This window comes from Podarcis pityusensis (assembly GCF_964106645.2).
Source record: "Podarcis pityusensis genome assembly, contig: HAP1_SCAFFOLD_289, whole genome shotgun sequence".
NCBI lineage: Eukaryota > Metazoa > Chordata > Lepidosauria > Squamata > Lacertidae > Podarcis > Podarcis pityusensis.
In genome coordinates this window covers 1-23,587 of record NW_028293439.1, presented here as the reverse complement: position 1 = coordinate 23,587, position 23,587 = coordinate 1, and the positions used below count along the sequence as shown (strand labels likewise).

Below are 23,587 nucleotides of genomic sequence, written 5' to 3'. Positions count from 1 at the left end.
ATACTGTTTCCCTGGAGGGTTGCTCAAGGCACCCAGAAGTAGGAAGCCGAGGTGTATTACTGACAATTAAAAGCAACAGCAGTTAGCAAAAATAGTCAACAGAGCAGAGATTCTCCTGTAGGAAAGAAAACAGTTTCTTTCCCCTGAGCCAGGAGCTTAGGGAACTGTGAAGATATTTATATACAGTAAGTCGATGGAAATCTGGTTTCCGCCTTGCGCAGACCCAACCAAGCTTCCTCATGCCCTGCAGCTTCCCTTCTGGTGCCATCAGACAGGCTCTGTAGCCTCAGATCCTCCCATGCCTCCCTCCATCTGTCTCTCCAGCTTCCTCCACAAGATGATGATCTCCTTGTAGGCTGTCAGCCCAGCCCTGCGTTTTGAAGCCCTACCAAATTAGTTCAAGGGGAATTAACTTGCAACCCCCAGAACAGTGATAACAGCACAGCTGTACCTTGAGTTCAAGAAATGGAAATAGGAACTAGGTGCACATGCTAAATTACACTAGAACTGTTCAGCAAGTCAATTTCCAATTGGGGGGTTGGTTTTTTGGGGGTGGGGTAGCATGTGGCTCCCTCCCACCCTGTTTATTTTGGCAAAGGCATTTTTTAAAGGTGCATATATATATTTTTTTAAATTAACCAATGCAAATAGGAACGGAGCACGCCCCACACCCTTCGGTGTGACCGAGTCGACTCAGGGAAGATGGCCCGACGTTTTCCGTTTGCCTTTGTGAAGTTTTCATTTCCTGGTTTCATTCCCTTCCCGTTTCCACCACCTCTCCCCACCCCTCCGTATCAAAGCTGTTCCCACCAAACCCTGGCAGCCTGCATCTTGCAGGCAGAAAGCCATCGTCAGAAAAGAGGAATTTGAGTCCGTGGTTGCCTTTGTGCTTTCCAATGAATTCCTGTGGATCGGGTCAGAGCGGGCGTACTAGGGCGGGGGAAAGAGGCGAATACCAGCAGAGAACGACACTTCGGGGTGTGTGTGTATGTGTGACTGCGTGTGCCTTAAACCGACGGGGAAAGAATCGGCCAGCAGAACAATCTCATGAACCCCAAAGCCTCCTTAACAATAGCAACTGTTGGCCAAGGCCAGGGAAGGGAACCGACCTCCCCACTCCCTTCCCCGAGCGCACCGCGGCTCTTTTCTTGCAGGATAAAGGGGTGGGGTTGTTTTGGCTGCTAACAAGTGAGTTTGCAGCGGGAGCGAAGGCAGCTCCCGGGGGGGGGGGGGCAGAGAGAGAGAAAGATAGAAATGCGGGGTGGGATCACGCCGCGTAAGAAGCCACTAGGGGAGCCGCAGAGAAGGGGAGGGTGGCCGTCCTTTTCTTACCTACATCTGCATTGCAAAACGCTTGTTGCGGATGCACCGGGGAGCAACTGCAGGCGTCGGCGAGGCGGTCCATCCTTCCCAGGAGCAACACGGCCAGCGAGGCCAAGAGGCTTGGGAGCGTAGCGCTCATCTTGCGGACAGAGACCGACAGAGAGATAGACAGAGAGAGAGAGAGAGAGAAGGAGGGAAGGAAGGAGGGGTGGCGGGTGGGCGAGATTTGACTGCTCACTGCTGCTGCCGCCTCATCCAGACACGCGCGCGCGCGCCCGCCTCGATCTTCTGTGCTTCTCTTCGCGTCCGCTACTGCGGCGATCCCGGAGCGACTCTTGGCGCTTAGGCGGCGGCAGCAGGCAGTCGCGAAAGTTTGGGCTTTGCACTCGGCCTTCTCTCTTGGGCTGGTTGGGGGTTGGAAAAAGATCCCGCCACTGGAAAAATCGGAGCCTCGCAGATCGTGGCTGCTGCTGCTTGCTGCTGCCTTCTATGGAGGTGTTTTCTTCTCCTAGCTTCGGCGAAGCCTGGCTTTTTAATGGGCTCTGGGGATTCGCTGCCCCTCCTCTCCGTGGCACTGGGCCAGAGCGGGCGGCTCGCCTGCTCCCGGCAGCCCTCTTGCGCTGCTCGCTCCCTTCGCCTCCGGTCCCGGCTCGGCTCGGCTTCTGGCGACCCGCGCGGGCTTTCTTTGCTTGACAGCTCCTTCCCTCTGGAGCTCTCCGGAGCTCAGGAAGAGCATGCAGCCCTGTGGAGCGCCAAGCACACGCCTGGCGCTATCGGAGATGCAGATTCATTGTAGCCAACTCCTAGGGGCCGAGGTCCCTTCGCCCCCAACCCACGAATAAAATATTTGAGGGGGCTTCCTCCCCCCCCAAAAAAGTTGATGGTGCGCGTGTGCCACGTCTTGTGATGTGGGGCGAGGCTTACCTGCCCCCCTCTCCAATATTTTATTCAAGTTGGCACCCCTGGATATAATATAATGATTTATAGTATATAGTAGATATAGTAATATATTGATTTATAGTATATAATTTATCATTGCTAAAAGAGTAAGCGCATACAGCCCTACTTAAAACTTCAATTCCATCTTCATAATGTGAACCTTGTGAAGGAGTGCTAAATTATGTATTTGTGTGTGTATATATACATGATTTAGATAAATTATTTAAGGCCAGGCGTGTGCTTGGCGCTCCACAAGGCAGCATGCATTTTCTATAGAGAGAGAATAATAGTAGTAGCGCTGTAAAAATGTGACTCAAAGGAGGCTCCGTGAGGAGGTAGCACCCTGCTACACAATATTGGTATTTCGTCTCCATTATTAGTATCCCCCTATAAAACCTGTGAGCCCAATATATTACTACTTCTATTCCCTGTAGGTCACTGAGTGCAGCAGAAGAGTTTCCCTCGAAGACCCTCAAATAAGAGGAGGTCACTCCACAGCAGGGCTTTTAGGGTGGGTGCCCCTGTTCTGTGGAACAGGATCCTAACTGACCCTAATCGATAGGACTGGTGTCCACCCCTTGTCCTTTCCAGAAACATTTGAAGATATTTTTGTTTCCACAAGCTTTTTCCAACTCAGTAAAAAGATATCTGCCTTAGATTTTCATTCTGTATTGTCTTTAAGCCTAAAGTTGTTGCTTTTCTACTTTTTTTAAAAAAATGCTTTTAAAGCTGTTTTCATGGTATGTTTATAAATCTCCTTCAGTTAAGCATAGAAGTCTACTTATAAATCTATAATATTAGTAATAATGCGGCACTGATTAGCCCACATAAACAGGTTCCTCCTGCCCCCTTCCTTAAATCTTGCCCCCAGTATCATTCAGCAAGTCCAGCCAAGTTTTCCTGGCTCCTTGTCAGCAGAGAGAATCCCTGGAATAAGCATTTGCGTTAATTCAGCAGAGCTAAACATCCAGAAAAAAAGTCAACAGGCCATTCAGTCAGCAAGGATTTATTTATTTATTTAGAGCATTTGTACCTGGCTCTTCAGCCAAAAAGTCTCCCACAGCAGCTGACTTACAAGTACAACAAGACTGTCCCTAACTTCAGGCTTACAATGTAAAAAAACAAACAAAAACAATTACACACAAGGGAAAAGGACAGTGATATAGTAGAGGAAAATCAAAATTCAGGCACCAATTTCTAAACAGTTCATATTGACCAGCTGGCACTGTTCAGGTGCAGGAAGTGCCTAAGCTGGTGAAATGAGCCCTATTTCTCACATGGAGGCCACCTGATGGAATGGCTGCCCCCACATGGCAGTTGAGGGGAGAGGAGACTTGATGGAGCAGGCCTTTCACAGCACAGCTGACTGAGTGCTCACTGAGCTCTTCTTCCCAGCTCTCCCAGTGAAGCAGTCTGATAATGGCTGAGGCGAGAGAAGGCCTTTATATGATGTGAGTGACAGTTGAGGAGAGATAAGTCCTCCGGTGATGTCTTATGTCAGATGTGGCCTTAAAAAAATTAAAAGGCCCAGCCACTGTTGGCAAAGGCAGCCATTGTTGGCAATAGAACTCCCCAAGGCATTCTGACAGGACGCTGCCAGAGGAAATATGGCAGAACTGGGCCAACATTTTTCTGAGGGAAAATAATTGAGATTTTTTTTCTCACCTGCCCCCACCTAGAAAAAGGTTACTTTGCAGAATTTTCTCTGAATATTTGCCACAATTTTTGCGACAGCTGCCACTTTTCCTTTCACTGCGACCCAGAAGTACACTAGATTCCAGAATATTGTGCAGGATACAAAAATGGTGACCAGGATACCAGCACAGCTGTTTTGTTTATTTTGTTTATTAAATTTTTATGCCACTGTATAACCCGTAGATCTCAGGGTGGTTCATAACATAAAATTACAATTTAAAATACCCCACAAAATACATGATAAAAATAAGAACAGAAAGAAACCAATAATGCCCCCTTTCACAACACATTTCTCCAGCTGTACCAAAAAGGGGGCTGGGTAGAGAAAGAATCTGTGCTAGTGCCACTAATAATACTGAGTCTGACCACCAAGAAATTATTGGATAATTTTTCCTTCCCTTGGAGAAAATCAGTGAATTGGTCCCTTCAGTTTCTCTACCTTTGTCTTCCCCAGGGGGCTGAGGAAGTTGGTTAATGCCAGCATATAAATGCTAGGCATTCTAGAAGAATATATAAACCAGCTTCAGCACTGGGCTACCAAAGTGCTTCCAGATCAGAACGTGAAATTTCTAAACCAGCTTGATCTTTGTTATCAGTGATGAATCAAAGATTTTGAAAATAATCATCATCTGGAATTCCATCAGCTGGTCTACTGCTACCAGCCTTCTAATCCCAGATGTTGGGGAGGTATTTATGATTACTCCAGTGAGACAGAGGACTTCTGCACATGCACAGTGGCACCCTGTTTATTTGTTACTCCTTTTCATGTTTTAGGGATGAACCATGGCCCTGAAAATAGTTTCTGAGGTGAAATGCCATTGAGACCTGGTTCGAATTAAGCTGCGGAAGTTGTTTTCAGCGCTGCAGCTCAACTCTTAAAAACATGGTAAGTTCCCACCCTTGTTGTGCCAGATGGAATCTCATAGCAAGAGGAGGAAATGCATTTCAGCTGCTGGCAGCAAGGCAGGAGACTGCCCAGCTTCTTCTTCCAAGTGGCTTCTGCTGCTTTCCAAAATACAGGGATTTCTCAATCCTCAGACCATGAGTCTAGTCACAGAGGAAAGTGAGAACGACATGACCTCAAGAGGCAAAAGCCTCAGATACTATGTTCTAGAGTCTCCCTTTCATAAGCTTGAGAGGCCTTCCCAAGCACTTTAACTAAGTTGAAGTGAGTTGTACAACATACAGTCTTGTATATTCTTCACATGCATAGAGATTCATCTTGGCCAGGTTCCAGGTAATTCCACGTAAGTTAGGGGTCTGCTATGGCCTGAACATGCTGAAGGAGCAGTGTGTGTGTTGGGCGCTGCATTTCCTATATCTAAGCTGTCCGCAAGCTTCCCCCCTGGTTTTCCCTCAAACAATTCCAAAGAATTAGGGGTACCATGAATGATGCCTCTTCCTTGCAGCAGCAACTGACTTCCAGTGGTGACTGATGTTCATTAGGACTGGTAGAGCATAAGGTCAGCAGAAATGGAGCCAAAGCCAATGACAGGCGCAAACACAGCTAATTCATTCTGGTTTTGTCCCTATCTTCCTCAGACTAAGAAAGACAAAGCTGACAGCCAAGGCCACCCCTCTGGACTGGTTGTAAGTAAGAAGGCAGGGGCTGTGAGGGCGGACTGAGGCAGTGCCTCGTTCTCCCTAATAGGCCACCTCCACTGATGGCTTCTATATTGATGGGAAGCCTGGCCATTCAAGATCAGCAGCATGCTCATGATGAGCATGGGATCCATTTTACAAAAGGAAAAAAATATTCTCCCCCTTTTCTGTAATCTGTTCCTCTCTTTGGGATTCGGGACTGCCCTGAGCTCCTCTCTAACTCACATCTGTTGAAAACAGGCAAGGGCAAACATTGCTGTGTCTTAGCTCTGCTGCTCTACCATGGCACTTCATGTAGACACCAGATCTTGCCCTTTTCCCACCCCATCCTTATTTCTGAACGTGCCAAGGGCATTGACCACTTGGTCCCTCCCAGCCCCCATGTTCTAAATTCAGACCAAGGTTGCCGAAGAGAAGGAGGTCCAGTCGCAGTACAGCAGCCTCAGAATACCCCGGGGATGTGCAGAAAAATTGCAACAGGCGCAGAAGGATCTGCATGAGTGTTTTGACAATGCTAAGGTCAGGAAGCCAGGGTGGAGGCGGGTCCTGCTGACGGCCAGGGAGTGGAGCCGGCTGAGCGCCCAGCAGTGAGTCATGGCTGGAGATAAATGGAAACACATGTGCAGCCATTTGCGGGCTTTATTGCTCACAGCACAGAAAGCGTGGACACTTAGTAAACACAGGCCAAGGGCTGGTCCAATCCTGGAACTCAGACATCTGCAGTTCCCACACCCACTGTAGCACAGACCCAGGCATGGGGTGGGGGGAGGGAGGGAGCTGTTCTAACCAAATTCTCGGTGCACATCCAAAACATTTTCCTGCCTGAATCAGAGCACAAATGGGGGGCCCCACCCTGCTAGGGCCAACTCTTTAGAAAGTCCTGCTTTATCATTCAGGCAACAAATTCAGCTTTCATCAATTCCCCCCACTCTATGATGCTGCCTAAAGCAGATGGCTTCATTCTGCCAAATGGTAGGGTGAGCCCCACAAATCCCTATACAGTGGTACCTCGGGTTAAGTACTTAATTTGTTCTGGAGGTCAGTACTTAATCTGAAACTGTTCTTAACCTGAAGCACCACTTTAGTTAATGGGGCCTCCTGCTGCTGCTGCGCTGCCGGAGCACGATTTCTGTTCTCATCCTAAAGCAAAGTTATTAACATGAAGCACTATTTCTGGGTTAGCGGAGTCTGTAACCTGAAGCGTATGTAACCTGAAGCGTATGTAACCTGAGGTACCATTGTAATGGTTTCATTCTGGTTTATTAACACTTACATTACACTTTCATAGAAATCCTGGGTTGGGAACCAACCTGGGAATTAAAGAAATAGCATGTTCTAGGCAGAATTGCAGGGTACTACTGGTTCTAGCTGTGTCACTGGAGCGTAGGTGACTAGGAGTGACTATTTCCAGCTATCTCTGGTTTATCAGCTGCAACACTTTCTTGACTTGGATAGCCCAACCACAGTTACCCACCTCCTGTTAAGGCTATTGTAATATCCTCTGTCTTGGGCTATCCTTCAAGATCGTCCAGAAGCTGCAACTAGTGCAGAACAGAGCTGCTAGAGTTTTGAGTGATACAGCAAGGGGAATTCATATAACACCAGTCCTCCAGGAGCTACACTGGCTGCTTATTTGCTGTTGAACTCTGATGTACAAAGTCCTGGACAATTTAAGCCCAAAAGACATGAAAATGCACCAGTCTCTTCTCATACCTGCCAGTCCTGGCCTTACGATCTGCAGGGGAGGCCCTTTTTATGGTTCCACAGATAAGCTTTGCTCATCATGTGGCAACCTTGGAGAGGGCCTTCTCTGTGCCCTCTTCCCCCAGCCCTGGACAATTTGTGGAACTCCCATGCCTTGGGAATATAGCTGTGTCCTTCATTGATGAATTTTTGCTGATGGCTCAATATATACTTCTTTATGCTGATGTTTGGGGGACAAGGGTAGGCTTGGGTATTGGAACAATGTCCACTGCTGATTTGTAGTTGGGGGTGGGTGAATTTGATGCTATTGTTCAAATCCATTTTATTGCATTTGTGATGTGTTTACTTTGCTGTATACCACACTATGATCCTATGAGGTAAAGGGCAGTTTAGAAACCAACAACAACAACACATCCAGCTTTCCCAAAATGACTCACCCCTATCCTGGATAAGAGGATATGAAAGTAGTGGCTCCACATAGGGCAGAAAAAATTACAGATACTGCATTTTATTGCAATTTTATAGGTTGGGGGGGCAGGGAAACAGGAGGCCATCCTCTGTTTTTTCCCTGACCTACAATATTGCAATAAAATGCAATCACGGCATTTGTGTGTCTAGTGTGGATGAGCATGTCTCTATTTAAAGGGCTCTGCCTTTATTTCCTGTTGACTGTGGCCTGTGAATTGCCTGTTGAATAGTCTCTCCTTAATTGCCCCAATGTCAGATTCTTTTTTGGGGGCGGGGACTTTAATTACTTGTTAATGTCTTGTTATCTTTTCTTTTTTGAGTTTGTAATGATGAAATAACACTATATTACTATTTAAAAAATGAGACCAATAGCCCCCTTCCCACCGCTGTTTCTCAGCAACTGGTACTCATTGGCATGCTGCCTCTGATCCCTATTCAAGAGGCAATTAACAGGCTTTTAATCAGTAATCCTCCAGCTTTGATCAACAGGAAGCAATAACATTGGCAGGGTTTTAATTTAACATTCAAAGGGACCTTTACTGAATAGGGCTTGTAAGTAAACATAGAAAGATCTTGACCGTGGAGAACGGCACTGTTGGAAAATAGAAAGCTAAATTCAGTGCTGTGTGGAGCCTCCATTTTGATTCAAGTGAAATGCCTCAGCAACGTTGAAGGGCTCTGCTGTGGAAGATACCTTAAGAACAAGAACAAATTCTTAATTTTTCTGATTTATCACTAAATATTTTTTTTAAGTAAATGCATGCCCTCCCCTCAAAAAGTAGGCAAAACATTTTCCTGAACTTTTATGGGGTGGGAGAAAAACAGGCACAGGGGTGATGAATTGATACAGAACTAGGGAAAACTAAGGAAGAGCCCCAGCCCTGGATGTGTTTAGGAGGAAGACTTTTGAAAGAGATGGAAGAGCTCCTCACTCACATGATGGGAATCATGTGCAGAGACAGCCTACATTGTCAGAATATATGAGGGGCAAACATCCTCAGGACCACTGCTAAGATGTTGCTCCCTTGCAAGGCATTTGTGGCCAATTGGGTTCTCTTTGTTCTTCAGCTTTTGCGGTGTTGCTTTCCTGTTTGAAGTGCTGACAGTGCTCATTGTTGGACTCACCCACACCTTAACCATTAAAGCAACTTTTAAAATGCTGATCGTGCTCAGGAAATGACAAACTTTTTGCTATGTGTGTCGCAAACCACCTCTGAGGGAAAGAGGGAAATCTCTTTGGAGCTGGAAAACCATCCCTATCCTTATGTGCAACATATAGGAGACATATAGGAAGCTGTCTAATACTGAATCAGACCATTGGTCCTTCTTATTTAGTTTTGTCTACACTGGCAGGCAGTGGCTCCCCAGGGTTTCAGGAAGGAGTGTTTCTCAACCCTACCTTGAGATGCTGGGGATTGAACCTAGAATCTTCTGCACACAAAGCGGACACTATATCACTGAGTTACAGCCCTTCCCCAAGGGGCATAAGAGCATCAGAGGGGGGAAACTAAATAAAAGAAAGAGGTAAGAGATCCTGGCAATCAAACAACCTGCTTCTTTGCAGCCACAAAGTCAGGGGATGGGTGTCCTATCAATATATATTATTAAACTGCCAAGGGATTACTGTATAGCCAGTAGAATGGACATAAATACAGATACTGATGTGATGTGATGTGATGTGATGTGATGTGGGATAGATGGCAATTGCACATACAGTTTTTATTTATTTAGTTTTGCTTTTCCATGGTAACTTTACATGCACTTATTTATAGAAATCATTCATGTTATTGTATAAATTATTTAAGGGAATCTGGTCGTATTATCCCCAGCACAGGAGGGATGCCTTATATTGTGGGAAATTCCTCCAGATTTGGAAGCCAGAACTCAGATATAACAAGCAAGGATTTGGCTTGTGTACTCTGATGAGAGAAGGGAACTAGAAGAAATGGTGGACATGGAATCATTTTTCTGACAGCAGGCCACAGCATTGCAAGACAGGCAATGTGCCCAGAGCTCCTTTAAAAGCTTCCAGGTCAAGCAGCCTGCTTCCTGGTCTGAGCAACTGCATGACTAATGCTAACAACCAAACTAGACGTGGTGCTAAACATCTCCTTGGCAAGCATGTAGGGAGGTCAGAGAATTCGAATGGAAACAGGAGTACAAATGATCAGTGTTCGCTTATTTGCCCCATGTCTGGACCAGAAATCAGTACAGCAAACATGATAAATATTTGCTGTTTTCGTTGCTTTCAGTCCACAAACCATATGTAATTGATCACATTCTTTTCCCATTTGCACTGTTTCCTTTGCATTGAAGTGCAGCTTTTCTCCCATAGAGAATCAACTGTGACAGCCGGGACCTCTTCTGAACCAAAGTACAGTAAGACACTTTTCAGTTTAGGTAGGTACTGCTTAAGTATTTGTACAACTGCAAAGCTTAAGTCTCCATGGTATCTTTGCAAGGGAGAAGGATGGGGAGAAAGCTAGAACTGGTCATGCCACTGAGACTTAATTGACCACACACCCCTGACTTCCTAAGAGCCCTGCCAGGTCCAGTGGGCATGAGCTGTCACTGTTGCCACCTATAGAAGATGTCTGTTTTTTTCACCTAGAGATAGAGCAGCATGAGCAAACAACCAGCTGAAACCAATTTGGCAGATTGACAGTTGATCTCAGACTGAGAAGGCTGAAGTCTATATACATGTGGCTTAGTAATTTTCTAGGGAATCTAAAAGTTTTAAATGTTTTAACCCTGCATCTCTGACTTTGACCCTTTTCCACTATATGAGTTTTATTGCTAGACTGCTGTTCTATATGTCTGAATTTATGTTCTGTTCAGTGTTTTCTGAATAAATCTTTCCATTCTTTTACTGCTGCAGTCCCATGAAAACTGTACATAGCTGTACTAAGCCCTGGAGTGGTTTACTTAAAAGTAAGCACTGGCAGGATCATAGATGCTGACTCCCTGGGACCCTGGGTTCCTGAGCACCCACAAAATTCCCCATGAAGGGGCTGGGCACCCACAAATTTCAGCGCCAGGGCCATGCATGTTGCACGGCACCCATGGCCTCAGGCACCCACAGTCGTGGGGCCAAGATGGCACTCCTGGACAGGATTGAAGTACTGTACATGACTACTAGCTTTTCCCTCCCAGCTACATAGGCTTATCACAGATACTGAGTGAAGACAGGGATTCTTTAATTCTACGAGGTTACAAAAAGAAATAAACTAGTGCCCTTCACAAGGCGAACATACTTTGCACATGTTCAGAGGCACTGCTGTTAGGTCAGTTTTTCAGAATAGCAGCTGACTCTATGGTAAAGCCATCCTGTGAATGCTCAAAGACATTTTTGTCTGAGATCTTTAGAAGAATGGCATGGTAGTGGTGGCTTTTTGGATCACCAAAAATGTGTAGCTTTTAGTGTTGCTACCCCTTTTCTGTGGAATATCATTCATGTTCAGAATCTGCAATTTCTGGAAACTGAAGACATTTTTGTTCCAACAGGCTAAATGGGTCTTTGCCATGAGTGTCCACTTCTTAAAGTTTTAGTCTTGTTTAAAATGTGTTCATTTTTGTATTTTTAACTGTTTTTAATTGTTTCATATGTAAATCTTATTGAGATGGTGGTTTAGAAGGCAATTAATAAATCAATGTTAATAATATAATAATATTGAAAGCAATAGCTGGCAACTTGTTTTTCAAATTTTATTAAGAGAGAATCTCAAGCTAGGGGGATATAAAGGGGCAGGGAATGCACATCCAAAAGCATGGGGACTTCAATTAATTAGGATTAATTGTAGATGCATCTGTCAAACTCGAGGGTGAATAAAATTACCTATCCACTTCGAATTAGCTCACCATGATATAGATGCTGGCTTGGACTATCAAGACACAATGCTGAATCTACAGTTAGAGAAGCAGCTAGGACAACAATAGAAGCTGAGGTACTATGAGATGTGCCTCAAGAGCAGATTTTGACTTGTTATATATTCTGCCTACAACAGAGAATCCTAGCCTTTTATGTGTCCAGCTTGTAACTAGGACGCACCACAACAATAAAACCTGAGTAGCGAGTTGGGCATGGGAAGAAGGTGGCATTGGGAACCACGGCCGTACCATTTTGAAAACTGACAATACCTGAGATATAGGAACTTTGGCAGAGCAAGAGTGCTTTGTTATTGTAATGGATGGTGTCATCAGAAGAACCTTCCAGTGCAAGATAGCTAACAGGGGTAATGTCTGAGGAAGAGCATATACCATTTTGGTGGCTTTGTTCAGGGCTGTGGTAGTTGAAGGCCCAGGTTATCTTCTGCATCTTGAAAAGAAAGCTAGGGTGCTTGTTTGTTTCAAGTTGCTGGGTGACTTGGGATCCAAGAAAATACTGCTGCAACAAGAAGCCATAGCTTAGGTACATGCTCCAAGTGGGCTCAGTGTAAAAACGAGGGATGTGTGAATCACTTGTGAGGTCATGGAGCTTGTACTGCTCTAGGAATCCGAGTGGCACTGTGTGGAATTCAAGAGCCTCCATAATCTTCCTCTGGAAAATATTCTTATAAGTCTCATAAAAGGTCAGGTTGAACTGGAGCTCCAGCAGCTGCTCTGGCAAAAGCATAGGAAAGCGGATCTTTTCCACGTGGCCTTCCTTTATTTCATTGGTATGAGCCCATTGGTCCAGAGCTTTCAGCAGGGACCATTCATTCTGAATCACAACATCTGTACGGGACAGCAGGGCCTCCATCATCTCTGGCGTCAGGGCCAACCAGGCCTCAGTGCGAGTCAAGGCCTCACAGTTCCAGGCTAGGTGCTGCATGGTGAGATCCTGCAGCTGGGCATCTCCACTGGCCAGGCTGTAGTTGTACAGCTCCAGGTGAACATGAAAAGTGGGGTCCAATGGAAATAAGTTGGGGAAGACCTGGATGCAGTACGCTTGCAGGCTTGGAACTCCATAGGCCAAAGCCAGCTTGTGGAAGCACTTTACTGAATGCAGTGTCACTCTGATCTGCCGCGAGTAGAAATACCTGCATGAACAGAAGGAAACTTAAGAAGTGAGATCATGGCTATACAGCAGCTGCTTATTTTTATCATGATGGGTTTTGAAAGAGAAAGACTCAGGACTTTGAAAAGAATGTTTGTGGTGCCCCAAATCCAAATCCAAGCAATAGAAAAAAGTGAGGACTTATTGACATGCTTAGTTTTCATTACCTTCCGACCATAAGGAGAAAGGGGAAGGCAACAAGCAAGACCAGTGTGATCCACTAGATCATTTATTACAGTTAAGCCTGTAACTTAGCTGAACTAGATTCAATCTTGGGGGTAAGCCCCACATTACTTGCAAATACCTGAAAACAATCCCCGCCCCCGCCTGACACACAAAGCAGAGATGCTGGCCCTTACACAGATGTTTTTCTGTGCCCTTCAGACTGAAAACATTTTGCAGAAGCCTTTTGAGGTGCTTCTGTTGTCTGAGTGAGTGCTCTGTTTTAGATCAACATAGTGAAGGAGCTAATAGAACAGTGTGCTCTCCTGTATGGCTCAAATACTGCCCATTACAGCCTCATGTTGATGCACAGAATACATAGAAAGTCAGGAGAATCAGACTTGCTATGTCAAACCCTTGCTATTCTTACCTGAGAAAGCTGTTCACATTGGGCAGGCACTCTTCATCTACCTTCAGTGTGCTTCCTTGGAGAAGAAGACTGGCCTCACTGTTTGTACGAAGAATCAGTCTATGTGCACACAGACTCAGGACTTCAGTGTTGTTATCTGCTATCAGCACAGTGATGTTGAGGTCACAGTCCTGCTGGCTGTCATACAGTTTACCAAGGTCCTCAGGAAAACCTCCAGAATGATCCAGGAAAAACTCAGTTTCTGGAATGATGGAAACAAAAATGAGTCATGGGGAAAACAGAAAACCTCGCTGACCATGAATTTGCAGTATAATATGCAATAACCAATAGCCCCACTCCAAAATGAGAGAGAGGGTTATGGAACAATAGCAGCAGGGAAATTACTTTACTTGCATAAATAAAAATGTATGGAATTAGTTTAGGTGTATGGCCAAACAGTGATAGCCAGCATTTGGCAAGCACAATGGAACTTCTCTTCCCCTTTCATCATCACCTCTGTTGGGTCCCCCAACCTTCTAGAGTGGATCTGAGGGTATTGGGGGGGGCTGCAGGGGTGAGGAGAGGAAAGGGAATTCATGTTGCATGGAGGGGGGGATCTGTTCCATTGCCAAACAGGCACTTTTGGCTGTCACCCAAAAGCATCTGAAAACTGTAGTTATGAACAACAGACTGACATAGCAAAACCAGCAGGGCTAGGTTTGAACTGGTACAGCAAGGTAGTAGTAGTTCTACCTGGGCACCCCCTATCTGAAATTGGGTAAATTTTATGCTCCCTGCTGCCACCATTGACACCTGTGACCCTAGGAGATTTTGATGACACAGCTAACCACATCACACTGAGGACTCACTCTTGTCACACACCACTCCTGCATCCTCCCCATGTCCGCAGTTGTGCGACAACCAGCCTTGAGATCTACATTGTACAAGAGACTTCTCTGTCCCATTACAATCGACATCATCTAGAAGAATGGGACCGAGTCCTGTGAAGAAAGCAAACACAGCAGTCTGTCACACCAGAGATAGGGAGTAGAGAAGAAGGTAGAACTTTTTGTTTTAACCTATAGCAATAAATAATAGCCCCATGCTGTAGATTGCAGAGAAAGAGAAAGACAATTGACTTGATATAGCCCACTGCTATATCAGAAGTGGAGCTGAGGCTTGTATTAATTTCCAACGTACAAAACATGCCTCTAATTTACAGCAAAGATCAATTGTGCTCAATCATTCCTCAGAGCCAGAGCTCAGTTGCATGCTCGTCATGCTGCACTGACTTGGATGCAGAAGCATTGCACTTTTAAACGTTTAAAAACTAAAAATAAACAATTGTTCTCACAAAATAAGAGTTTGAGATCTATCTATCTATCTATCTATCTATCGCTCTGATGGTGTTTCCTGCTTGGCAGGGGGTTGGACTCGATGGCCCTTGTGGTCTCTTCCATCTCTATGATTCTATGATTCTATGATTCTATCTATCTATCTGGCTGGTGCATTTATATACCCCTTTTCAAGCAACGTGCCTAACAAAGCACATTACAATGAGAATTTAAACATTTCAAAGGTGGTTAAAATACTACACAATTAAAATTCACAACAAAACAGTCCAAGGATGCTTCCAGACTGCTGCATTTTTGTGAATGGGATTCAATTGCATATTGGCAAATTCAGACTGCCCAAATAACAGGCGCTCTTGCACAATAAATCCCCCATGGACTTTTTGTGGTAAGGCAAGTGATTGGAAAAAGCACTGGAAAGCATGAAATAACAATCACTTAGAGCACCGTTGTATAACCTTCCCGCAAAGAAATCACAAAAACTTAGATAAACTTCTGGCATTGTATAACCTCACCATAAACTTTTTGCAAACAAATCATTATGAGTGCTCAATAAATGTGCTGTCTGGAAGTGCTCTAAAACAAAGTACAGTGGTTTTGACTCCCGAAACTATTCGAAAACCAAGGCGCATCTTCCAGTTGGCTGCAGGAGCTTCCTGCACTCAAGCAGAAGCCACGGAAGCTGCGGATGTTTGGCTTCTGAGAAACGTTCACAAACCAGAACACTTCCTTCTGGGTTTGCGGCGTTTGGGAGCCGATTTGTTTGACAACTAAGCCGTTTGGGAACCAAGGTATCACTGTACAAAATTCAAGATGCAAAGAGTAGCATTCAGTTAAAGAAAAAAACAGCCTAGGTGAAAAAGTATGTATTAATTGGCAGCAAAAACTCATGAGACCCCACAGATTGTATCTTGGAGGGAAGGGAGTTCCATAGGGAGGAAGAGGGGGGCTAAATTGAGGAGGAGAAAAGAATGGGAAAGGTCCCATACAGACCAGGGGCTTAGCCTATTTCCATGTCTCCATTGAAGGACAGCCCATTGCCTCCTATGAGACAGCCTGTTCTACTGTCCAACGGCTCTTACGGTTAGGAGGTTTCTCCTAATGTTAGAGAATATTCACTTCTCTGTAATTTCCACCAATTGGTTCTAGTCCCAGCTTTTGAAGCCACAACAACAAAAATATGTTACGTCTTCTGTGTGACAGCCCTTCTGATTTTTTGAAGGCCACTACCATGTCTTCTGAAGACAGGAGTGCCTGGCGTGCTCTGGTCCATGGGGTCATGAAGAGTCGGACATGACTAAACGACTAAACAACAACAACCATGTCTTCCTATAGGGTGGTATTTAATCAAAGCAGACTCATGGAAATGAATGGACCCTGCTTAGTCATATTCATTAATTTCAATGGGTCAGCTCTGAGTAAAACTTAGTTGAATACCATCTTTAATCTTCTCTTCTCCAGGCTAAACACACCCAGGTAAATTAGGATTTGGGTCTAGGAAGCAATGGGGCAGGGTAAAGGAAACAGTAGCGTACATACACTATTCTTCTATATCATAAGGGATGAAAATCTGTATTGTACCAAGACTTCCGGGTTGGCGCCATCGCCGAATGGCGGACTCCCTCCGAGCTCCGGAGGGAGCCTGCTCGGCAGGGGCTGGGTCCTACCGCACCGGCGATGCGGGGACCCTTAAAAACCACGGCCACGAGGGCCGTGGACATGGAGACTCGGCTGGCACCGTCAGCGCCCTCCCGACTCGTGAAGGAGCCTTTTTAAAGGCTACGGATCGGGTGCCGGGGAGAAGCGTGGTGCTTTGAGTCCTCTGCTATCCCTGCCGAGCGCAGCCGCATGCCATCCGGCGGAGAGCGCTGACTTCTTCCATTGAAAATTCGGACTTTTTAACAACAACCCGTGAGTAATTTGGAAACTGGGTTTAAAAGGAGGAAAAAAAAAGAATTTCCTTTCGATTTGGATACGAGCGGGGGGGGATCCAAAAAGGAAGTCAGTCCCCCCCCCTATTGTAAACCTTCTAAGACAAGGACGGGGAAACCAAGGTCCAAAAAGATTTGTATTGCTGATAAAACCTAAGAATTCCACGATGGGAAATTATAAGAACTGTGCTGGAGGACGAATTGAGGGAGAAGAAACGTAACCCCCCCCCGGGAACCGGGGTGATTGAAGAGAGAGCCTGGTGAAAAGAGTCGGAGATTTTGACAGCTGTCAAAGTAGCTGTCAAAGTCGGAAAGCAGAGAGGATTTTATTATGAGAACTTTGCTGGCTAAATTTGTTACAATTTGCTACAACTTTTTAAAACTTGGATACAAAATGGCGAAAACATGGATAACAATCGGACTTTTGGACTAGAGAAAACAAAGTTACAATAATCCCCCTAGAGGAGTTTCGGGACATTACAAAGATGGTTGTAAGTGGAAAAATACCATTGGAATTTTATAGAACTGGTTATCTTCTGGGAAAGCTGCAAAACGGAAATAATATTTTGTCTACAGGGTGTACAGCTAAAGGAGACAATAGAATTTTCTATTGAAGAAAGGAAGGGACTGAACGCAAGTTTTTGTTCCTGAATAACAATAATCCCTGCAGACTTACTAAGCTTCTGAATTAGAACGTTTCAGCAGCGGAACAAGAGGAAACTGGACTACAATTTGGAAAGAACAATGGGGGGAGCTTTATTAAAGATCTGAAGCTAAGTGCTTTAAAAAATAAATTATGTAAGGGAAAAAACAAACAAACAAAAAAAAACCAGCAAGGAGTTTGGGGGAAAATAGGTGATTTATGGATTGTAAGAATTCCAGGCGGATAACATGGTTTGGTGGTCAGGGGGAAATTAAACCGGGGACAGAGGGGGAGAACTAAAATCCAAAGGCTTGTCAATTTCTTTCTTTGAACTGGTTTTGTTTCATCTATTCTATCTTTTATTTCTTATTTCTGATATTTTTATTATGTGGGGAGTCTTTATTATTAAAAAAAAAAGGGAAATTGTGGAATAAAAATGGGGTGGGCCCTGGGAAAGAAACTTTTGGCTTTTTATTAAGGGTATTGATGAGGAGTGTAGAAATTTTAAATTCGAACAATGGTCTAAACAAATTAAGTTTTTAATCAAAATTGAGAGCTTGTGGAGCCAACAATATGAAACAGGAATATGATAGGGGTGGGGGAAGGGGGGAGTCCCAGAAAGTGGATATATGAAAATAAGGTTCTGAATGTATTTTAACTTTTTACTTTCTGTATTTTTGAAAATTTTAATAAACATTATTTAAAAAAAAAAAAAAAAAGAAAATCTGTATTGTACCTTCCCCATATGCTGCCCCTTGCTTTGCTTCTACTGCATTCATGAAGCCCAGGGAACGGCAGACCACGTGTGCATCCATAATATCCCAGCCATCGTCACATACTGTCCCCCACTCGCCATTATAGTAGATCTCCACACGGCCCTCAGTGAGAGAGTTTCCCTGAGCCAGCCGGACTGCTCCATCATATAGATCTGTAGTAAGTAGATGACACAAAAGTGAAAGGCTAACAGAAGCAGACTAGAAGCTACAAGAATAAGCTTGAGGTGCCAGAGAGCTAGTCATAGCATCCTTGAATTGAACTGAATGGATACCTCTCTACCCTGGCCTCCTCTACCTGTTCTGAAATTGTGGGACCTGATTCTATTTATGAGCACGGATGGAATTCTAGAGCTGCTACTGTGAATTACTGCAGTTATTTTTTTTTTTTTTAAAGGAAACAAAATTCGGAATCTAATACATTGCTCTAATTTCTTGGATCAGATTTGGATGACAGAACTTCCTCACATTTAAATGTCAAAATCAAACTTTACATCGCAATTCAGGGTATGTTTCTCCATGTCGTTCTAGAGGACATTTAACAACTGCTTAAGAATGAATAGGGTTAGTCAAAAATTTACCGAATGGTACTGCAAGTCAGCTGTTGTATACTGTCAAATGCTAGCTGCTCCTGTATGTCAGGCACTGTCCTGGATATGCATGCAGATATTTATTATCTAAATTCACAAAGAAAAACTGGAGGCTGGAATTAACATTCATCAGTTCTAACAACTCAAGACTATCTCAGTAAAAGTATCGGTAAAATTGTGTGAGCAGGAGGAGGGAAAGGTTAGCTTCGTCAGTTATTCTGGGAATAACCCAGGCCCATTAGATGTATGGAAACAATCTGGTAGATAAAAACTATTTCCAGATATGGATCTGCTTGGTAGGGCCAGGCTCAAGTCACATGGGGCCTCCTGAATACTTTGATCTACACACACACCTTTTACGTATAGAGAGAAATAGTACAATATTTGTGCAATTCAAGGTAACTCTGTTTTGGCTTTCCTTGCCTTCCCCCTCTCTCTCTATTTAAAATACATGGATAGCACATGTATAAAAATACATAAGCAGTGGTTTCGTGCTGAGTGTGCTAGAGATCATTGGACAGAAAACTTCCATACATTATTGCATTAATGTATTAATGCTGTACAGTATTTAATTATTGGGAAGGAGTTTCCTAGTTAATGGAATTCAAACAAATGTCAGCTTTCATGCCCCCTCTCCCACAAGCAATAGAAAAAGTGGAGGGGGACCTAAGTCAGGATGGATAACTTCTGGCCCCAAAGATATTTGTTGAACTATAACTCCCATCAGCCCTAGCCAGCATGGCCAAAAGTCAATCATGATCAGAGTTGTGGTCCAGCAACTTCAAGAGGACCACAGGCTCCACAACTCTGAAAAAGGTTCCTATGCAGGTATGATCCATAGTTAATAGAGTCCTACTACTGTGAGAAAGTCTGGATGGAACAGAACTGCCTGGCTTTTTCTTTGAAAGCAACACAAGCCAAGACATGCAGTCTTACAGCCAAGAGTCAGGAACCTGTCTGTAGCTTTGTCCCATTCCCAACAGCCATGAAAGCTGCTGTTGCTTGAACAGAGAAGGATCAGAGAGCCTGAGGACACAGAGACACTTACTGAGTGAGTCATTGAAGCCAGAGCATAGCAGACAGAGAATTAGCAGTCCAGATGTAGTCCTGTGCAGCCAACCTGAAGGAGAGAGATACAACATTACCTACTTTGTAGGCTCATAGTGTTTGACCAGAATCTAAAGTACATGGGAAGGTCCAGCTCAGCCCAAGGGGAGAAACCCAGACTGGAAGGCAGGCAGAGCAAGGAAAGTGTGTGTAGATGCCAAGAATGCCCATTGTTACCAAGGAAAATTTTATTCCCCAGCTTAAAACATTTTCAAAGACATGCTTTACAATTTGGGCAAAATTCTCAGGTTTTTAATTACCGTAATTAATGCAGGCACATCCACACTTATGGATGCATTCTCAGGACTTGCATTTGCAGCAAACAGCATGTACAACCCAGCAATGCGCCCTCTTTCATTTACCCTACTCATTCATAGTACTGCTGCATCAGAGTGCAGAAGGAGGAGGTTTTCATTTGATTTTTTTTTTAATGATATTTATTGAGAATTTTAAGGTTACAAAGAAAAAAGAAGGAAAAAACAAGAGAAAGAGAAAAAGAAAGAAAAAAGTAGATAAAAGTAACAATTAATACAAATCAATAAAAACCAAAATCAAAAAGAAAAAACAAAACACACAATGCAACACAATCAAAAAACAAAAATAAACAACAAATTTAAAAACAAATCCAGTATTCCCAAATCCTTAACTTTCATTAACTTATTTCATTGACCTCCTCACACCTCCCTTTTTTGTATTCTAGTTGTTAATTATCTCAGCAAATCCTTTCCATCTTTCACAATATTCTGTCATTAAATTACCTTAATCTATTTTAACCTTATCTTACCATAAAAAACCCCAAAAACTTAAAACTTAAATCTTATTTATACCAAATTCTTTTAACCATAACATATTCTTACATAATTCTTTTTAACATTTCTGCTAAAGCCAAATAATTTCATTCCAACATTTTTCTAATACTCATTAATTTTACGATACTTTTCTAAATAAATTTTTAAAACTTTCTTCCAATCTTCATCCATCGTCTCTTCTCCTGGTCTCGGGTTTTGTCAGTCCTTTCTATCCCATCCATCTAGTCCATCAACCTGGTGACCTTATATCCGAGGCTCTTAAGTCTTTTCCATGTCCCTTCCGCAGGTCTTCTTCATGTTTATACCTGTACTTTACTTTGTCTTCTGCTCCTTTCACTCTGGGAGACTCCAACTTGACAATATTTTTGTCCCTTCTCGACAAGTCAGCCCCTTTTCCATAGTCAACACTGAAATCCATGTGGTATTTAAAGGCATGTTTCAAGGCCCCTCCAAAATTAGGGGCCCCCACAACTCCGAGCTCCCCCCGGCCTAAAGCCAGACTTGAAAAGTCAAAACATCCCTGCATAGGGGGGTCCATCCAGCCCCCCATCTCCAAACCAAGCAGAACTCCATCTCTCCAAATCTGACTTTTTCCAGGTTCATTCGTCAAATCCAACGACTCATGTTCCTGCTGGGCCACAGCTCCCTCCATCTCTGCCACCCGAGGTCCAGCAACAGCCTCCTCCCTCATCTCATCTGTCAAAGCACATTCCTGGATTAATTCCTGAGTGGGTTCTATATAGGTACCCACTGCCTGTCCAAAATTTCCTATCGCAACTGTCATCAAATCCATTTTCTCATGTAACTGTTCCAATAAAGCACTTGTCTTGCAAAAAGCAAGCACCAGAGCCTCTGAGCACATTCTTGTTCAAGGTCGAAGTCTGGTCCCACGATCTTTAATCTTTTACAGCTGCAAAACTCCCCAGTTTGACTTTAATAACAATTTCACAAGCTCCCTCTAGGGGAAACAATTTCTATTTGTATCCATCTTTTTTTCTTTTTTTTTAAAAGCAGATTTAGCAACAAAGTTTTCCTTTTTTGGATATTTTGTCGATATTTTGTTCCTTTTAAAAGCGAAAGGGGACAATGGAATCAATATGTTTCTGTTCTTTTAACTATCTGTCAAAAACGTTTGTCCATAGTCAATGAGCTTCTCCAAAACGTCTGTCTTGACACCCCGCTCCCAGGTTCAAGACGGTGGAAAATTACCTTTCTTTACTCTCTCTTCTGCAGGTTTAAACAGTCTAAAAAAGGTTTCCCCCTCTTCTCCTGCTTCCAAGGGGGGTTCAGTAATTTTAAATGATGAAAATTTAGTCCTTTACAAACGACTTTCTGAACTCTAGCTTGCCGTGTCTTTGCTTCAATCTATCTACAAAAGCGGAAGGTGGACTTCCTGTTTAGACCTTCCCGCTTTCGGTGCCTAATTAAGAAATTTCATAGCCCAATTTTCCGTTCTACTCACGGGCAGTTGTTTGAAATCCAATTGGAGGAGGTTTTCATTTGAAGAGCCTCGCACATGGCAGGTGTGTAATAAGAAACTGTGGGCAGCCCTGTTTAGGGAGGTTTTTAATGTTTGATGTTTTATTGTGCTTTTAATTCTGTTGGGAGCTGCCCAGAGTGGCTGGGAAAACCCAGCCAGATGGGTGGGGTATAAAGAAGAAGAAGAAGAAGAAGAAGAAGAAGAAGAAGAAGAAGAAGAAGAAGAAGAAGTTGTTGTTATAGATCCACACTGGCAAGAGGACCAGAATAGTGGCTGGCAGCACAACACAGCTTAAAAATAACTGTATGTACTTTCTATTTCTATTTACCTATATAGTTCAGCACTGTTCAGGAGAAAGATTTCACTTCGGACAAATATGTTGAGTCCACCCCTAAAATATGGTAGTGAACGGAAGAAGATGAAAGAAGTATTTCCCCCCTCCATAGACTCAACACTTCCCTCTCATGCTGTTCCCCCAGGCTCCCTACACCAGGAACCACAAAACATACAGGAGTTCCAGCTCCTTTTCCAGTACACTGAAAGTTTCAGAAACTTGAGGTTTCAGTGAAAAGATTAAGTAAAATTATTCAAGCAGAGGTTGCAAATCTAAAACAGCGCACTCTTCTGCTCTACCAAGCAGGACAGTTATGACTTTAGTGACATGAATGGCTTATGCGGTGTTTTTTACATGTCCCTGCTACCTGCTTTAGTGCTCCAACCAGAAAGCTCAGGCATAAAGCGGAAACTGGTCCCCATTTGCCAGTTTGCAATTTTGAGTTCCCTATTTGAGTTCCCTATTTGAGTTCCCTATTTGATTCAAAGGCACGGGTGCGGTCTGAATAAGTAAACAGCATGTCAGCACCACTGCACTACAGAATAAGCTTTGGATCGCCCTAAATCATAAACTGACTTACAGACTGTGCCCAAACAAGATACCACCATACTTCATAAAACTCAAAATTCATGCTGAGCTTTATTCAGACTGCACCATGCATTTAAAGCACATTTAATGCACATGGATTTTTCCCAAAGACCCCTGGGAACTGTAGTTTGTTAAGGGTTGTGGGAATTGTAGCTCTTTGAGGGGAAACTGCAGGAATCTTGGGTGGGGTGGGGGGAGTCATGTGCACTCTATGTGAATCTGTCCTGTATCTTTGCATCACATTACAGAACTTGGATCTGCAAAAAAGCAATTGGGAAACAACATTATCCTTAAAGCACATACCTCTTTTTTCCTGGGGAGCACCACTGCAGGGAGCAAGCAATGCAGATTTCAGGAAGCACAAAAGTTAGCACATCCCACAGACAGATTAGGGGTTCTCAAATTTAGCCACCTGAACTGTTCCTAGATACTTCCCTCTGGAAGCACTGGTCCCAGAGTTAGCTGCTACTTGTAGGTCTCTTCTTAGCTGGGGGAGATCCAGGGATACTGAAAACAAGACCTGCAGAGTTATGGATGGGAAGAAGTCTTTGGCTTCAGATTGGCTCATAAACAACATTACTGTCTGCTTTCCACTGCAAGGGAAGGCAGATATTTTTCTCAGCCCAGACCTCTGAATTCTGAA

The 23,587-nt window shown here is 43.8% G+C and overlaps 2 protein-coding genes and 2 long non-coding RNA genes across 6 annotated transcripts in view; 2 read left to right on the top strand and 2 right to left on the bottom strand.

Annotated features, from left to right (window-relative positions):
• Window positions 1–1,962, bottom strand: part of TIMP2 (TIMP metallopeptidase inhibitor 2) — a 30,297-nt gene extending 28,335 nt beyond the window's left edge. The window contains exon 1 of the mRNA XM_081024301.1: window positions 1,333–1,962. Within this exon, the coding sequence (XP_080880427.1) occupies window positions 1,333–1,462 (130 nt within the window). The 5' untranslated portion in view covers window positions 1,463–1,962. The remainder of the gene's footprint in view (window positions 1–1,332) is intronic.
• Window positions 1,963–2,784: 822 nt separating this feature from the next.
• Window positions 2,785–10,600, top strand: LOC308468965. 3 transcript variants are annotated; one of them, XR_013981951.1, is made up of 4 exons: window positions 2,785–3,713; window positions 4,732–4,843; window positions 10,067–10,131; window positions 10,343–10,600. It is a non-coding gene; the product is annotated as an uncharacterized lncRNA (long non-coding RNA). The 3 variants fall into 3 exon arrangements; XR_013981952.1 differs by having other exon boundaries at window positions 2,787–3,713; window positions 10,067–10,600; XR_013981953.1 differs by lacking the exon at window positions 2,785–3,713 and adding an exon at window positions 3,954–4,644 and having other exon boundaries at window positions 10,067–10,600.
• An 822-nt stretch (window positions 10,601–11,422) lies between these two features.
• On the bottom strand, window positions 11,423–19,787 carry LGALS3BP (galectin 3 binding protein). The gene is made up of 5 exons (XM_081024300.1): window positions 19,675–19,787; window positions 18,000–18,191; window positions 14,207–14,338; window positions 13,359–13,599; window positions 11,423–12,749 (listed from the first exon to the last, which is right to left on the bottom strand). The coding sequence occupies exons 1-5, from the start codon at window positions 19,766–19,768 to the stop codon at window positions 11,750–11,752; spliced, it is 1,659 nt and encodes a 552-aa protein (XP_080880426.1). The 5' UTR covers window positions 19,769–19,787; the 3' UTR covers window positions 11,423–11,749.
• LOC308468966 lies at window positions 18,062–22,352 on the top strand. Its single transcript, XR_013981954.1, has 3 exons — window positions 18,062–18,193; window positions 19,683–20,140; window positions 22,035–22,352. It is a non-coding gene; the product is annotated as an uncharacterized lncRNA (long non-coding RNA).
• The last annotated feature ends 1,235 nt before the right edge of the window (window positions 22,353–23,587 follow it).

Bases quoted from the DNA above. Each gene is read 5' to 3' on its own strand.
- LGALS3BP (XM_081024300.1), bottom strand. From the start codon at position 19,768: ATGTTGTATCTCTCTCCTTCAGGTTGGCTGCACAGGACTACATCTGGA. The intron at 14,339-17,999 runs GTACAATACAGA...CTTTCTTCACAG, and splicing joins AGGGGCAGCATATGGGGAAG to GACTCGGTCCCATTCTTCTA. The intron at 12,750-13,358 runs GTAAGAATAGCA...CTGTTCATGCAG, and splicing joins AATGTGAACAGCTTTCTCAG to GTATTTCTACTCGCGGCAGA.